Raw genomic sequence first — 18,340 nt, forward strand, 5'->3', positions numbered from 1 at the left:
AGCAATCTCATTTCTGTCAAAACTAAAAATGAGGTAAGCAGTAATATATAGGACCACATTATCAGAAGTACATCTTATGTTCTGAGGTTTTTCTGACTTTTCAGAGGCCAATACATTCTCCTTCAGCAACAGCCTGCCCCTTTTACAGGCTGTGTCTTCTTTTGCAGTTCATCATGGTCTATATATTCCTCTGCCACTCAAAGCTTATGGAGAACTCTAAAATTTCCATCTTGTTTCATAGTGAGGAACGTCCCCCACCCATCAAATCTTTCTGCTTGATGTCTTAAGAGAGGTCAGGTTTTCATCTACAAGTGCAAACTTTGGCTTCCAACTAAATAGTCAAATGCCTTCAAAATACATTTAATATAGCCATAAATCAGAGTGATGTAAAGCAGTGATTCCCCAGCTATGGCTAGATACAGGTGATCTGTAAGTGAGCTGCAGCACCATGTCACTGTGAAAGCTCTCTCTTGTCGTAACTGTAGGTGAGTGCATAGTCATCTCTGGCAAATAGGGTTGATAGGAATCTATGGTCCAGGAGAACTGGAAAATTCATTAAGGAAATATAAAAATGCCAGGAAGCAAGGCCATGTAATACTATGAAGTTATTATGCTAAAGAACATCTCTTCCCTCTTCTCCCTCATAGCTTTGAGAAAACAAGTGCCAAATCAGACATTATTTTTGAAATTAAGGGATATATAGTATCTTCCAGGAGGGGCTGGAAAATGTGCAAAATTAAATCCTATCACAGTGCATGTCCTCTCAGCTATTATTTATCAGACTTGGTTACAGAGCATATGGGCTACTATCCTCCTTTTGTCCCCCCTGGCTGACATGCATGGCTCCTGTACCTTGCTCTGAACTAGTGGCACAATCCTACGGTTGTAGGACTCACTTTCTAAGAGGCAGCCTTACTGCTGTCTCACAAGCACACTAACAAGCAGGGTCCCACTGAGTTTGGCATCTGCTAAAACCTTTACTCTGGGTGCCCACATAGCAGCAAATGAAAGGGACAGCTTTTTCAAAACAAAATAACATTCATCACTCCTCTACTAGGAAGTTGATAGTATTTTGCACAAATAATTAGAGCAGTACAGTGTCCATACTCATGCATATTAGCTGTAGTTGAATCTTGTTCTGTAAGATATTGCACCTTCCCCAACCTCCTTTTATGTGAAGTCCAGCTTTAACAGTGAATTGTGTAGAGTGCTAGTAGCGATGAAACCATAGCAGCAAAGGCTTCAATGAGCCCACCTGCATGCCTGGCTACTTACTCAAGCAGCTGAGTTGAGATGTAGTTTCATAGAGTCATTGAATAGTTTGAGTTGGAAGGGACCTTCAAAGGACATCTAGGTCCAACCCCCTACAATGAGCAGGGACATCTTCAACTAGATCAGCTTGCTCAGAGCGCCATCCAGCCTGGCCTTGGATGTCTCTGGGAATGGGGCACCTATCACCTCTCTGGGCAACCTGTGCCAGTGTTTCACTAACCTCATTGTAAAAAATTTCTTTCTCGTGTCTAACTTGAATCTCCCCTCTTCAAGTTTAAAACCATTACCCCTTATCCTGTCGTAACATGCCCTTCTAAAGAGTCTGTCCCTGTCTGTCTTATAGGCCCCTTTTAAGTACTGAAAGGCCACAATAAGATCTCCCTGGAGCCTTCTCTTCTCCAGGCTGAACAACCCCAGCTCTCCCAGCCTGTCCTCACAGCAGAGCTGTTCCAGCACTCTGATCATCTTGGTGGCCTCCTCTGGCCCCTCTCCAACAGGTCCATGTCTTTCCTGTACTGAGGGCTCCAGAGCTGGACACAGGACTCCAGGTGGGTCTCACCAGAGCAGAGCAGAGGGGCAGAATCACCTTCCTCGCTCCTTTTGGTGCAGCCCAAGATACAATTGACCTTCTGGGCTGCAAATGCACATTGCTGGCTCATGTCCAATCTTTCATCCACTAGTACCCCACGTCCTTCTCCACAAGGCTGCTCCCCATCCCTTCGTCCCCCTAGCCTGTATTGGCACTCGAGGTTGTGCCAGTACAGTGGCAGGCACAGTGGCAATCACCTAAGGCGGCTTAATCATGTCCATATGTGCTGCTGCCTCTCTTCTTGTCTATGGAGGGGTGGAAGGCCTGGACGAATCTCTTTTGGGATCCCTGCCATGTTAGGAGCCTACTTGCCTTGAGCTGCCCTCTGGAAGTGGCTTCACTCTTAGCCAGGCAGATGGCACTGCTGCTCCAGTTGCATGTAGAGGAGTGTGATTAATCCAGCTGAGCATCTGCATTCTTGACAGCATGATTGCTGCCTGACGTCCTCTTTTGGCCGGTCTTGTCATCTCTTTGGGACTTCAGACTCTCTTTAGATTTAGATACAGGCATGAGAAGAATAAATATTGCCAGACTGCTGGAAAGAAACTGAGGACTCCTCCATTTAAGGGCTCCACATTACCTCCAAAGGAGTTTTATATTTTTGCTGCTTTAATTAATCGTTATCTGGACTGGCTGTTTTGATTTAGCTCTATGCAGTCAGGCAGGAAAACACCATACAAGTAAACTGAGGCACTTAACGATACTTATGTAAAATAATACATACAGCGTTCTCATTTTCCACATTTCTACAGATACTTGTCATTTGTTTTGTTCATTTGAATGGGTTTATGATATGACCCCCTGGGAGCTCTTCCATATGGGGAATGAAGCTTCAAAATCTGCGCATTCACAAACGGCAGCAAAATTCCATCACTTATTGCAGAACTGCTATTAAATGGTGAGCAAACAAACATTAATTACAAGTTCATTGCACAAGACAAACAATATTTCTTTAGGCATTCATTATTTGCCAAAACAAGCCTCTTTGGCAGATTTTTTTTTTTAATATCTATTTTTCTTTTTTTTTTCTTTTTTTTTTTTCTTTTTACAGAATATGAAGTTATTTTTGCTTTCATCAAATAAATAAAATTTCTGCAATGAGCTGTGATGTGTAGGAAGTTAATTCCAAGTAGGCTTTATGTTCTTATTTTGGCCTTTGAGGTTTCCAGCTGGGTGAGATGTTTTGAAACTTCAGACTGTCCTCTGCACTCTGAGAAGCAAATCCTGGAGGTCCTCTACTCAAACATTCTTGAGCTGTTCCTCTGCTTTATGTGACCCATCAAATGTAAGGAAGGGGTGGCCTTATGTCAGATTGGGGCTCCAGTTTCCAGCTGCAGATTGTCTATTTTTAACTGGTTTACAGTAAAATTTAAGTCTCACTGTAGGCACCCAAAGGCATATGGGAAATCTTACTTTCTGTTCTTCGAATGGAAGATTTTAAATGAAATTAAGATATTAAAATAAACCTCTGATTTTTTTTCTCAGTAATTTGGGCCCAATCCAATTCTTGTTCAAATTAATGGAGAGACTGTGATGATTTGAATAGCGGTTAAATCAGATTGTAATGCTGTTTCCCTGACCTATTTTTCCAGTCCTAGTTGAAGGGAGGGCTTAAGATGGCTTTGCTCATCACACTCCTGATTAGAGAAAAGAGTTGTGTAGCAGACACCTGTGGTAGAACTATCACCCAGGTTAGCTGAGAGAAAAAACAGGTACACATAACCACTTTAGATAAAATGTGTATGTTTTTCAGTTGACTCTAGCAGTTCTGCTGTCAAGTGCTGCTTATTTTTTATCTTTTGGAGTGATTTTAATATTTGTAATTCAGTAAGGTCTGAATTTGGTAACTGGGCTGCTTTGGGATAGAGACTGTTTTGTTACTGTGTGTTTGTTCATCACTGGATACCTTGTGAGCCCAGCTAGAGACTGCGGTCTTGAGATGTTCCCAAAACTTAACTGAACGTTCTCATTTCAAAAATTTCTTGTCATAGTTCTCACAAGCACATTTCCACTGATAGCTGCTGCTTCTCTTTGTGTGTGTACCAAAACCAACCACTACTCCTGGCTTCCCCTGGTGACAGGGCTTCAGGAAGATTTCTTGAAAAGACAATGACTCCTATAGACAGAACCCAAGCTGTGTGATGCCACTGTGTACTGTAGAAGAAATGTGTTAACAGATTGGTCTGTGGCAACGCTCCTCTCTGTTTGCATCTTGGAAGTCTAACAAAAAAACCCGTGTGTAAGGTGTTAAGACTGTGCATAGCCATTACAAAATGAAAGAATATTACTAAATGCAAGTCAGCCTTTTGAGAAACTGGAAATGCAGCTAGTAGGTAAGCATGTTTGTATAAAAAGTTATACGGAATTGTGCAGTGGACAGACAAGAGCCCTTCATTGTTTAAATATGGAATAATTGAATTGGGTAAAGTTGTTATTACAATATCAGGAGAGAAAAGGACTCTAATCCCCTAAGGGATGTCACGTACCTTTCTGGTATATAACCCTCAGCACTTCCAGGGGGATATGTTGGAATGCTAGTGGAAGAGAAGAGAGGTAATCTAATTCAAGGTAACTTAATCAGCGTGGTATATGACCAAGCTAAGGGTTTTGCAACAGTATTTAAAATTCATTGACTGTATGCATGCAAATATAAGGAACAAAATTGCTTTTTCAAAGAAAGCCTTGCAGAGGCCTGGCTGAAAATGTAGTCCTTAACAAATACAGTTGTTAATCTGTTTTATTCTACATAAGCTTTTCTACTGTGCTTGTCACTGTATTTGGAGCACCTTCCAGTAATGTGTTAAGCACAAAGATTAACATCTGTTGTAAGCTATTTCTTCTCTCATCCTTCCCTTTGGGAAGCAACATGTGCAGCTGAGAGTTCTGGTTAGGGATCCTTTTTATCAGTTTGCTTATTTTTAATAGGCGTGTTACTGTTAATTGTATGCCACTGTATATTTCTGTCAGAGGAGCATAACATAGAAAATGTTTATTGTAGAAAGTGATTAGGTTTGTGCCCTTAATTTGTAGAGAAGAAGGTTGAGATGCCTGTATATATGAGCATCAGCCTTGCTGTAGACACTTGCTGCACCAGAGACACATGGCCACCTTGGCGTTTCATAGTGAATCTTCAAAGAGAGAGCTTTAAAAATTGGGATGAAAACACAGACTTTATTGAAAAGTCTGTCGGAATCTCAGTTATGCACTGGTGGGTAGGTTTGAGAGGTAGCCTGTGTTGCTGAGAGGGGCATGAGTTTGTTGGGGCCTGTGGAGTCCTCCATGGTAGGTATTTTACACTGCTGTAGTGTAGCCAAGACAGATGAAGGTATGACTAAGGTGGTGCAATAAGAACTGTTCTTTGCGGATGGTGGTGTGACAGAGATGGGCACTGATGAGAAATCCAGTCCTCTACAGTATGGGCAAAGATGAATGCATGTGGTGTTTCAAGGGGGACTATACCCAGGTGCAAATTTTCCATAGTACCTTCTGCTGTTACCTCTGCCTTTCTGAGTTTCAGAGTCAGTTGTCCTTAATGAGAGAACTGATCCAGACTGGTGCGGAAGGAGAAGCAGAACTGGCTGTTACTGATGCTCAGGTCTTTCAGATCTGATCAGTGTCTTGAACATTTTGAAAAGGACCTGGAAAGACTGATTTCCATGATAGTCTGCAAGTAAGAGCCTAAGGTATCCATACAACCTCCAGGAAAGATTCAAGCCATTTTAACAGCTGACATGGTACCTTTTCCCCAGGTGAAAACTCTTGTGTTTCTCCATGTTGAATGCATCATCAGGAAGATGAGAAGAAATGTCCCCCCTGTCCACTGATGCCATTTACAGCTATGCTTCAGATTCATGTCTGGCTTGTGTCTGGACTCTGTTGTGTCTCTGAGTATCCATGCCAGTTGTACAAGCTTGCTGTAGACCTCTGGCTCAAACAGGCAAATAAAAAGGTTTTCTCTGCGGTACCTCAACAGAAGTTTGGAGGAATTCTCTGCACTGTTTCCTGTCCCTAAAACCTTCATTCTCATCTGATTGTCTGAGCTTTTTGTGTGTTTCCATCTTGCTCAATCTGTCAGCAAATGGGAATGATTTTTATCATTACTGTTATTATTATTTTGTCTCTCAAGTTTTTTGATTATGGCTAGCAAATAAGGCCACTCAAATCATTATAATGTACCTTTATTGTTGTCTAGAAGCAGGAAAAACTCTTGAAGTGATGGATAGTACAAAGCAGTGACATCCATCGTCTTTAAAGTGACGTCAGACGTTGAGTCCAGTGAATGCCCAGCTGCATGGTGTAGTCCAGAACTTGCCTATGAAAGTATGCGGACAGGAGGAAAGCAGACAGATGTTCGCTTGTTTGTGCTTAAAGGCTTTGTGGATGCTTTATATTGAAATAAGTTAATCATAGATGAGTATCTGTGAGAGAAGCAAGCTGACTTGTAATGCTGAAAAGAGTAGAAATGGAAGTAAGTTATTGACTGGTGTGTATAATCACAGTCTAGCTTTTATATTTCCATTGAAATCCTAAACAATAAGGATTAAATTCTTTCCTCAGAGGCACATAGATAACTACATATTCAAGGACAGAATCATTGTGCAGAAGGAAAAAAAAACCTCAGAAATCCTTGTCAACTTCAACCCCTACCTGCTATTTTTTGGAATAATATTGATTTTAATTTGCTGGTTTAATGGTAGTTTTCCCCTTTGCAAATGGAAAAGGGCAACTTAATGAATCATCAATTCAATAGCAGCAATGCCAAACCAGAAAATACAGACAGCATAGCTGAGGAGAAAATGTACATTTCATGAGCAAAAGTCAGTCAAGTTCTGAGAAAATACAGTTTTGTGTTCAAAACACTGTTAACGTTTTTAATAAAGAACTCCCACCTGACTGTCTTATGCCAACGTCCACAAAAAGCAGAGCTGCTGGATTGCCACAAAAACATCCCTCTCAGCAAAACTTCCATTTCTGTAGTATCAAGCAAAGCTGAAGGAGAAGAAAAACTAAATTAAATAGTTTTGTCTTAAAAAAAAATGCACAGGGATTATACTATCTGTGTGTCACCTTTGTGCTAAAGTTGGCTATCCAAGTCTAACAAATTGAAATACCAAGGCACAGTAAGTACACAGTCCCGTCGAAAATGTCTGATAAAGTGCATGTAATTTGCATAAGTGTGAAAATAGCACAGAGTGATTCTTGGGTGGCATGGCATGTAAAATGAGAGACTAGGGTTTGTTTCCAGGTGCTCGGTGCAGTTCTGGCCTTGCTGAATCTAATCAAATTTGCTGTTGGTTTCAGACAGGTTAAGATTTCTTCTTTGGTCCTCACTATCCAGAGCAGCAGGTACTGGAGATGTGGGCTGGAGAACTTGTTTGGGTTTTTGCCCTGCATTTCATATCACTCTTCTGTGGTTCCCCAGGCTAATATTCCAGGCAGATGCTAAAGGGAGACTTACGTTCTATGTGGATATAGGATTCACTGAACTGGGTCATCTTGCCTGCGGTTTCCTCATGATACCAACTGAAGAGTAACTTCCTGTTCGTGTGACCCCATCAAAGGGAAGGAAGAAAAGTGTATGTGGATCCATAGTCACATGAGTTTCTAAATCTTCCCTGTGTGGCAAGAAAATAAACTATTTGTTTTGACTGTGGTCTCAGACCAAGCTGAAGACTGTAGGAGCTTATCAGGAGAGGAGCCAAACATCAAGTAAGCTGGAAACACTTGTATTCAGGTCAGTTGGGGAGCCTGGGTTTTAGAGTGTGGTGTTGCTGTAAAGTTACACAGAACCTTTTCCTTTGCGTAATTTTTATTGATGAAAAAAAGAAGAGAGAGAGAGTCGATCCTCAGCTGGCATAAATAGACACAGCTTTACTGCAGTCAGTGTGCATCTGTTCATTCTGGTGAAGGATATAATTACCCCATATTGCACTCATTTTATCAGCCATTGCTAATGTTTTCTGTGTGATCCTCTAAAGCTTTTCAAGAATGAAAGCTCTGTCTGCTGCTCCCAGCACTTTGCCTCTGTGACATATGAATTGTGCCAAATCCATTCTGAGATTTTGTTTTTAAGCTCAGAGTACAAGGGTGAAGTGAAAATAAAGTGTGAATAATGGTCTTTCTCTCAAAGGCAATGTGGTATTTCGTTGAACTGAAAAATTTACTCTTATGCAGATCGGCCCTGCCAGTATGAAGGGCTGATTGATGCTGAGCATGATCCAGCTGATATCTGATATTGGGGAGGGCTCTTCCGAATTGCTGACAAAGCTATAACAAGTTCCAGAGACTGGAAGCTGAAGTTTGGCAAATTCAGCCTTGCAATAAAACACCAGTCATGAGCATAATAAAATATTTTAACAGTTTATTTGGGCTTGTGATGAATTCATCGTTAAGGAGTCTTTAGTATTTTCTTTTTAAATCAGTCTTCAGTTTCTGGGAGAAATTATATGGCCAGTCTGTGAGCTGGAGGATCATGATGATCCCTTTTGGTTTTGTAATTGAAGTGCACTTAACTTCCTTTCTTCGCTAGGCTGTAAGGAGAACACATTTACCAGAATTGCCCTTAACAATTCTCATAGCACCTGCAGATCTGCACAGAGATAACTGTTCTAATTAAATCCTGTCCTTTAGGACTACATAGGATTGCCCACAGAGATGGGAGGAGTCATGTCATGTCCTTTCCTTCCCTTCTCCTTCTTTCCCCCCATACTTGTTTGAGCTGGATCTTGAGGGCTTGTTTTGTAAGAGTTTTTCTTTATTACGTTCTTTTTCTTTACCACAGCATGGGAGTGGCTCACCTGATGGGCTGTAGCTCAGGTGACAGATTGCCCATGATCACTGTTGCCTTTGTTAATGGTGACACGCATCAGGCTCTCCCACCTCTGCCACAGCAGTTTGTTCACCTCTGCAATATTCAACAATCTGTGCTCTTGAGAGCTGGAATGATGTTTTGGTGTATTGGAAGCCTTTGGGCTTCCTGTGGGGGCATCTGGATGGAGTTTAATGATATGGGATACACAAGAAGTCATTAGTCTCAGGAGCTGATTCCCTCTTGATCTGAAACTCTTTTAAAATATGTGAAATTAGAGGCTGCTGAACAAAAGAGCACTCTACATGTCTCACAGGATCAGGCTCCCTGTTATTTCTCTGTCTGAAAAGCAGACAGCCTCCACCTAGTGAATTCTCAGGTCTGGGGATATCTTCTTGAACAGTGTGCTCACCTACAGGCTATTTAAGAAGTATCAGGTTTGTCTGAATATTGCCACCTAAAATCAGATGTTTCTGTTATTGTGGGTATTGAGGAAACTCAAGAACAACACAGGTTGGTGAAATCATTATATTCAAGAAGAAGCTCTCCTCCTGCATTTAGAGCCCTGGTAGTATCACATTCTGTTTTGACAGCTGTCAGAAGTTAAATGAAAGATATTTGGGGAGAGGAGGGTTGAGCTACAGGAGGATTTTTATTTACAGCGCTCGCCAACAGTTGCAGCTTTCGCTTGGTAACATAAATGCTGTCTGTTATTCTTTCTTCTCCTTTGCTAAACTTTTGTGCCTTTTATTTCTGTGGCTCTTGTAATGGGGACCGGTGCCATCCAACCTGTGCTACTTTCTGTAGAAAACGTCTTTTTGATATCTTGCATGTGAATTGCAGTTCCTGCCCTGCCCTAGTTTTTCTCCAGTTCTTCTTCAGTGCCTGTCGACTTCCAAACTTCTGCTGGTGCCACTGTCCTCCTTTCATCTCCCAAATTCAAGCTACAGTGTTGCCGTGAGGAAAAGGAACTTACACTAGCTCTTTCCTTCACTTTTTTCCTCCCAGCTGTCACTGTTTATTCCACAGATTACTGTAGCACTTTGGTTTTTAATGTGAAACTCTGCTAAAGGCCTTTCACTTAGCTGTTTATTGAGTGCTTACGCTTAGTGTTTATATTCAAGGGTGGAAAGTTCATAGGTGTTAGAGTGCAAGGGGCTCTGGTGCTTGACTTTTTGGTTTGGATTCGTGCCTGCAGGCTGTGGAAATAAACATTATTTTAACTTTAACTTATGTTAGGTACTCAGGAGTACCTGGAATTTCTTCTGTAGTCAACCCCTTATATTATTCCATAATTGCAAATAAATGTGCTCTCACAATGTTAACTGAACTTGCCATGGAATGTGCAGAAGCTTATGCTATGAAGACGGCTATACCTCCTTTGTATCACACGGTGGCAGAAAACGCCTGGCATATGTTCTTGTGCTGTACAAGTTAGGTAAATTGTAGCTGCTCTTTCAGTATGCAGTGCTTTATAGAAAATATGTTACTTTGGAAAATTAAGTCTGTTTAATTGTTTGTGCAGGAACAGCTTATTTTATAGCTAAGTAATGCACATTCATGCATAACTTGCAGAATGTGTACTAAGGGTGTGTGTAGGATTCACTGAGGTACTACATCTGACAGTCAATATATAGGTGTAGTAGTGTAGAAAAGAAAATTATTTAGCTCGAGTATATATAGGCATTTAGTTTTAATTGGACTTCTGATTAAATATAAAATGCAATTTAGAGTGACAGATACAGTAGATCTTGGTAGACTACATGACAGGTTTTGGCTAGAAAAACTCCTGAGCTGATTTTTTTGTCAGTCTTGATTTTTTCTAAAGATCTCAGTGACTGTTCTATTGAATCTTTGATCTGAAGTGCTCCTTATTCTCTTTCTTCCTCTGTATATTTGTGCTTATCTGTTTGTGTATTTGCAATATTTCTGTTGGTAACAGATGTTATATTAATTTACAATAAAATTATTTTATTTTAAGGTAAAATTTAGATGTTAGGCAAACAGCTAAGGATTAAATTTGGATTTTTTAGCCATGGTAATACATTTTAACTGTATTTTGCCAAGCTGCTCAGACTTTGTTTTCTGAATAATGATACTATTTCTGTGAATGTCTCTCTGAGCACATGAGCATGAGCAATTTGTTAAAGTCTTATGTGTGAGAGATTTATATAAGATATAACATGGGAAGGAAAGCATATTATTATGAAAATATGGAAGTAGATAGTACAAAATCTGCTTCTATAACTGACTCTGATACAAACATGAACAAGTTGCTCTGAATATCACATCTCCTGTTGTTATTTATGTTATAAGCCTTAGTTTTGCAGAATGCCTGGACCAAGATGGGTTTAAACCAATCCTCTGTGCGCTTCTAATGAAAATAAGTTGATTATAGACTCCTCTCAAATGTCTTGGGTAGGGTATTTGTCTGATATCTTAACTACATAAATCAAACAATCATTAGATAGGTGATTGGATAGAGTAAAAAAGAGCAAAACTGGCTTCTGTAACTGTCAGTATATCTTGAATATGATTATTCATAGTTTGGTGTAGTTTTGCATCATTTCATGGTGGGACTGCCAGGCCTTTCAGTGTTCCCCTGAAGTCGTGAGCTGACCGCAGAGAATTCCTGGCTTTGTCACGAATCTGCTGCAGGACCTTGGGCAAATCCTTCTCTTTGCTCTTTTTCAGCGCCGTTCCCTCTTTCACTTTCCACATACCTTGATGACTGACAATTTAGACACTCCCAAGCAGGACACTGCCTCTAATATACATTTGCACTTCTTGTAAGTGTTGGGATCCTCTTAGCAACTGAGGGCCAAGATACCAAAGTAATGAAGAGCTCACAATACGTGTGTTGCTACGCTTAATATTTGCTGAGGGCACGAACGGGTATGGCTCCTCCTTGACACGATAGAGGATGGTGGCCGGCCTTGAGAGATGATTTTCTGCACATTGGTAAATCCTCCCTGCGTTTTCACTAAATTGCTTACTTAGGCTCAGGATTGAAGCTGGCATCATTGGAAGGGCTCCCGCAGACTCCAGAGCGGTGACACAGGCAGCTGTTTCCCATGTCTGTCTGTTACAACTTGTCATTTTGTTTCACAGTATGGAAGGTGCAAGAAGTGACAGGACGAAATAAGCACAGAGGGAACCGACTGTTTTATGTGGCTGTGTTAACGAATAAGCTGGGAGTGAAGTTAACTTCATGTGAAGCAGTTTAAATTATTTATTTTCAGTCCTAGAACTGTACTTAACATGTTGTTAAGGCAGAGCCATGTTGACAGGGTGACGTTAATTACCCCACGGGAAACACATCACATTAGCTGGAAACAATTGTTCACAGCTATCATTCATGGCTCTGGGTAAAGCCGCGGCCTTCACAAATCTTGGCAAACAGTTACTGCCTTCATCCATGGAAGTTTCTTCTACATCCACCTGCAGCTGAAAACTACCTCTTTACTCACAGCAACAAAATACGAAGCTCAAAGCTCAGTGGTTATGGGTATCTTTTTTTTTTTCCTTTTTTTTTTTTTTTTTGGTGAGCTGAGTAATTGTGTGATTGATCTCCTCTCCATTAGACATGGCACATCTTAAAAATATGAGGTTCTTTATTCATTGATCACCAGTGTAAATGCATATGCTTACTGTTCCTGTAAATGCTTTCCCACAACTCCCTTAATGATTCAGTTCCCACTCCTTAACACTGTTGTGTCCTTCAGAACAGGAAATTATTGCCTCTGGGGTTTCCATTCTTTGCAAAGGCTTTGGCTTGAACATCCCTACTGAGAACTGGATGTGACTTGAGTAGCATTTGTATGGATGTGTGCTAATAAAAGCGAGGCATTGACTTTTTCCTCTCTTCTTGTTCAGCATTGAAATATGTTAAGGACTCCAAAATGACTTAACTGAGGAGCGCTGGCGATATATCTACAAGTAAATGAATACCTGGCTACTTCAAGTTGATAACGTTATGTTTTTCTAGGTGCTCCTGTTCCATGGTTAATGCAATTAGAGATTCTACTGGAAGAGCACGTGTATGCAGTGTTCGTCTATTGTGGTGAGGCTGTACCTAATAACATCTCGCTCTCTCTTTGCAGGTTAGGCCAAAGACCCTGATTCCAGACAGCCTCCCTATCTCCCCGTGCAGAGACCAACCTTCCAAGCAGCCTCCTACCTTCCAGAAGGCGACTGTAGTCAGCATCAAAAACCCCAGCCCTGCCCTGCCAACTGCCAATAACACCGTCAGCCATGTACAGTCACCTAACAGCCAGTCACAAAATGTCGCCGAGTCCACAGCTATTTCATCACCTCTGAGCAGTGCAGGTGTGGCGTACGCCATCATTTCCACCTCCCCCAACAATGCAACTCCTATCAGCACCAGCGCCACTGTCTCTGTGGTCAACGACAGCATTAAAGTGCAACCACTCCTCATTAGTGCCGACAACAAGGTAGGTTCTGCTTTTCCCAGCATATTTTTATTTTGTTGTTGTTGTTTTGTTGGGGTTTTTTTTTGTTATCAAATGCAGGAATTACATTGCAGATGTAAGCAGAATATTCCCCTGGGAGTACACAGCCCTGTGCGGAGTGATGTCAGTGGTTCCTTTTGAAGAAAAGAATCAGAAAGCAATGCGGAAATTCTTAAGGAGACACATGGACACTAGTAGACATTGATCTGTGTACATGAATATATTTTAGGAGGAACAAAATGCAGCATAATGTAGCCTGACATTAATGGAACCATGTGATCTTCCATGTCCTTAAACCAATCCTCGCTAATAATATTCTTGAATTCCGTGCAGGCTCAAATTTCCTATGGACTCCCTCTGCAATTATACAGTGATATGAGTTATATCAACTGACCCCAGGGGAGTGTATCCAATAATCAGGCATTCCCTTTCACACTTTCAGGGGAAGACCAAATGGAATGAGAGCTCAGGGTTTCAAAACTGATCAGCAGATGAATCAGTAGGAAAAAGTCAAGTTATGAATTACTTTTTTCCTCTTTGTGCTGCTTTTCAGCTTTGAAATGCAAGAACTTCACCACTCTCATACCAGAAACAGATTCAACAAAGGCTGCCAATGTACCCAGCAGATCTTGTTGTAATTTGCCACAGGGATCCTGCTACTTTGGGTCTTGTTGGCAGCACAGCTTCTCATAGAGTGCTAAAAAAGAATACAGGATGTAGGATGGCTTTTGAGGTAAATAAAAGCAGGCATCTCTTCCCCACTTCTATAATACGATTTATTTTTCTCTTACTTAAAGTGGCTGCTGGTTAAGAAAACCATCCCCTTTTATGCTCTGAAATATTCTAGACCGACTGAGTTGAGATAAAATATTATATCTAACAATTAAATAACATTGATGGAAAGTTAACAATGAAATAGATGGAAAAGGCCTAGTGTTGAAATCCAATAACCTTCATCAATAAGGTAAACTTGGTTAAGGTCTTCCATAGTCCTTCATGAAGCTTTGACTGTGGGTATATGTATAGCTCTGTGGTCAGAAATTGTCCTTCATTCCTTTTAATCTAATAGCTTCTGAAATAATGTTACCTGAACCACGTAAATCTTAATGTGGAAATTCAAATACAAGCAGCTGGATATACTAACACATTAATACATGTATGTAAGAGATCTGCGTAGTATTCCTATAGGTTCTAAACCAGAATGAATTTTAATTTAAAACACATATAGTTTATTTTGTTTATACCAAACTGGACGTGCACTGCTTATAACCCATAAATGCTGAGGAGTGAACTCTGATCACAGTTACACGAGTAGTACTGAGGAGTATCTTCCTTCCCATCCCCATGTACTTACTCTGAAATAACACTGGTACAACTGAGATCACACCATCATTTTGAATGTGTAGTAATTCTGTCTCTTCTACCTGTATACAAAATAAAATCAAAGGAAAGACCTTAAAATCACTGACAACACAAGGGCTAAAGCAAGGCTGCTGAGTCAGCTTCAGGAGTCCTCTAAATAGAAAGTGTCCTAATTTTCAGAGGCACTGGAGTGGCTTCCTTAGGCTGCAGTAAGTTTATAATGCAGCTATAAAAACTAATTTTTAGAAACTTAAGTATGGATTTAGAAATCTAACCTAGGTATCTGGTTTTTTAATATTTTTGGTTTGTGACTTGCGTCTGTTGGCTGTAGAGGTATCAAGTTAACATTAAAAGAAGAGTCAAAGGTTCCAGGCAGAAAAATCCAGTTTCATATAGTGAATTCTCTTATTTGTACATTGTCTTTTAGGTTATCATTATTCAGCCTCAAGTTCAAACCCAGACAGAAAGTAAAGTGGAGACAAAGAAACCTCCTGAAGAGTCAGCTCAGGGACCCCCTGCTACCAAAAAGAAAAAGGAGGAAAATCCAGAGGTGATTTTTATTTTTTTTTTTAATAAATGAACTACAGTATGGTTAAGTTATGGGGGCCATTTCCAAACATTTTTCTGTGTGCCTATGTAATTACTGCATTTGTGCTCATGGTTCTGCCAGTAGTTCATCTCTCTATTCAATCACAGCAATCATGGTGATTTCCCCACTAGTGAGGTGCTCTGACAAATTTGATTTCCATCATTCAAACTTTCCAGCATCAAAAAATGCAAGATTTGTAGGTCTCATAATAATCTAGACACCTGGCATGGTTATAGCTGTATTTCTTGTGAAAGGTGTATACAAGTTAAGATATTTTCTTTTATGTTATCAAATACATAACATCGGGTTTACAGGCTGTGTAGGAGATTGAATTAGCATTTTTTTTTTTGTCAGCTGAGCTTTTAAATCTTCTTTGAAGTGAATATTGCAATTTTTAGCTTGTATTTATCAATACAGTTTCTGGCATTTGCTGTGTATGGCTTCCCACATGTACACAGATTGTTTCTAGGCAGAAATACATTCAAATTCTTCACATTGAGTAAAAGAGTAGAAATCGGGATATAAGATTTAATCTCTTTCATGAACTACATTTGTGATGTAAACTGAAAATATAAATCAGAATTCCTTATAGAAATGGGATCTCTCTTTAACAGGCATTTTGGCTTTTGACTAGATATATTCACATTGGATTGTGTGTACTTTTGAGGCAATTTGAGAAGTTATATAAATTTAATCTACTACCACATGGAAATGCTCAGCTGATATGAAATCTTAACCTACCAGTCTAATAGATGTGTGGCAAGATAGCATCCTTGGAGCTGTAGGTTTAAGAGGATTATTACAATATAAATTTATAATGTTACCTGGGCTGTGAGGGTGGTCATTAATTTTGCAAGTTTAAGAGATTTGTGTATTTAAAACAGTGTTACGGATAAATAGTGGCTCTTAGCCTAGAACATCGCAGCATTATGCAGAAGTGCTGCAGAACTATGCTTATGAACCCCCCCAAGTTTAAAATCTGACCCTCCTATGAATCTTCATTGCCGCTGAATGGTGGGACTGTAGGGTCCTGTTTTATTTTTGGAGATATTTCCAAAAGATGACTTGTTGTGTACACCTTGTGGGCAGAAACTCAAGGAAATCCTGCTTAGAAACAGAATCCCAGTGAAACCATCCATTTTTCTTTGCCTATAACTTATCTCCCCAGAAAGAATATTGAGCGAAAATCTTCTAAGGTGTTGCCGCAAGAGACCGTGGGACTGGGGACACTTTTTGGTATAGCATTCATAAATTTAATAAACTTTTCATTAAATTGCTAACTAGAATATCCTGACTACCTTTTTCATTACCAGGAACGTTGTTCCTACCATGTATGCTGGAGGTCTCAGCAAGCACAATTTTCTGGGTAGTATGCTGAAGCTATGCCCTTAAGCATGATGATTTCTTTTCATAGATTTGTTTCACGGCCATAAATATGTAGGTCTAGAGTTAATTTCTTTTGTTCTTTGAAAGTAAACTTTAGTTGATTATCATGTATTTATGCAATTAGTGTAATTAGAACTAACAGCATAATTAGTGTAAATACATGTAATGACATAAATAGAACATGTAATTACAAAATGAAATGGTTTTGTAAAAAATCTTTGTTTTGCTTCATGAAAAGACATACTGTGCATTTCTAAAGGCACTTATGGCTTTTAAACAGATGATTAAATTTAAGGAAAAGAGTAACAAAGATACCATGATCTTTTTAAAAAGAAAATAAGCACTTTAGGTACTTCTCTCTACACCTTTATTTATCTTCAAAGCATAAAACTGGTGCAGGAACTCCAGTATGGCTCTACATAAATGTTAATTGTGACAGCCTGGGATTTAACAAATTAAATTGAAAAATTTAAAACAAATAAACCAGAAATCACCAGACTTACCAGTAGCCAGGAATCCCATGCGCAGTTACTGAGTGTACCTGCACAAACAGAAAAGACTGAGGATAATTGGAGACATTCAAAACCCACCTGGACATGTTCCTGTGCAACCTCACCTAGGCGGTCCTGCTCCAGCAGGGGGATTGGACTAGATGATCTTTTGAGGTCCCTTCCAATCCCAAACATACTGTGACACTGTGTAATTAAGTTTTATTCCTGGCTTGGTCATTCTGCTGGGAAGCTGATCCTGGATACAGCCCCTGCAATACACATGCATCCCGCGTAAGCTAAAGATTTCTCCTTTCCCAAGTACATAATCGTTAGACTAAACCCAACCTCCTCACGTCCACCGTGTTGCAGCCGGGATGCCGGGATGCTGGGATGCCAGGATGCCTGGCTCTGAAGCGCTTTTCCCAGCAGCAGGATGGAGGATCTTGGCCACTCAGGGTGTCCCAGACCCAGTGGTCAAAGCTTTCTCCTGGGACCTGAGCCGTGAGGCTTCAGTTCCCTTGGGGCTGAAAAGGGTCTGGAGGGTTTGTTTTCGATTTTGTTTGGGTTGGGTTGTTATTTTTGTTTGGTTGGGTTGAGTTTGTTTGTTTATTTTTTGGGGGGGAGGGTGTCTGTGTGTGGTTTTTGGTTGATTGGTTGGTTGGTTTGGGATTTTTTGTGTAGTATTTGTTTGTTTGGTTTTGGTTTTTGTTTTTTCCTTAAAAGGACTGGATTTCAGCACAGAAACAGAGTTCTGCCCAAAACTTTTTAAAAAAAACTTTATATTAGTAAATTTTCCTATTTCTGACAACATTTTCCAGGGTGTCCTAGCAGTTTATTATTTAAAAGAAACATTACTGCCCTACATGCTGGTTATTTAGCTAACAGTGTTTTTAATCCCATCAAAGAAGGACAAGAGAGAGACATTGCAGTTGTGAACTCAATGCTAGTGTTAGGCCTGGACTGAAACTCTGGAGAAACTGAAGCCACAGTTTTGTGGATTCCTGCAGAGAAGAGAAACAATAGACTCTGTGATATTTGAAAGAAAAGCAGAAGTAGTATTTTGAGTTCAATCTGATGAGCTACATGAGGGTGAAATAGCAAAACTCATTGAAAAAATATGCTGTTAATACAATATACTTGTTAAAAATAATAACGCTTCTACTGGGGTTTTGTTGAAAGGAACCATCTTTCAAATATCTATAGAAGCTAATCCTTCCTTTGGTTAATAGTGAGGTAATTATCAAGTCCAGGTATGAAGACTCTTCATATGTTAAGCAAGTATACTGTCATTACATTTAATTAGGTATGTAGTCAAGTAATTGTAGTATGAAGAGAGGAAATTCTTTAGCAAGCATTCCAGCACTCAAATAA

General features: G+C 40.0%; 1 protein-coding gene across 4 annotated transcripts in view; it reads left to right on the forward strand.

Moving 5' to 3' along the window:
• Positions 1-18,340, forward strand: part of PHF21B (PHD finger protein 21B) — a gene marked incomplete at its 3' end in the record, with an annotated part of 163,991 nt that overhangs the window by 125,362 nt on the left and 20,289 nt on the right. For all 4 annotated transcript variants that reach the window (XM_080363723.1, XM_080363725.1, XM_080363724.1 and 1 more), the window contains 2 exons: positions 12,773-13,123; positions 14,931-15,053. In XM_080363723.1, coding sequence (XP_080219849.1) covers positions 12,773-13,123; positions 14,931-15,053 — 474 coding nt within the window. The remainder of the gene's footprint in view (positions 1-12,772; positions 13,124-14,930; positions 15,054-18,340) is intronic.

Source organism: Nesoenas mayeri, assembly GCF_963082525.1.
Source record: "Nesoenas mayeri genome assembly, chromosome: 1".
Classification (NCBI taxonomy): domain Eukaryota; kingdom Metazoa; phylum Chordata; class Aves; order Columbiformes; family Columbidae; genus Nesoenas; species Nesoenas mayeri.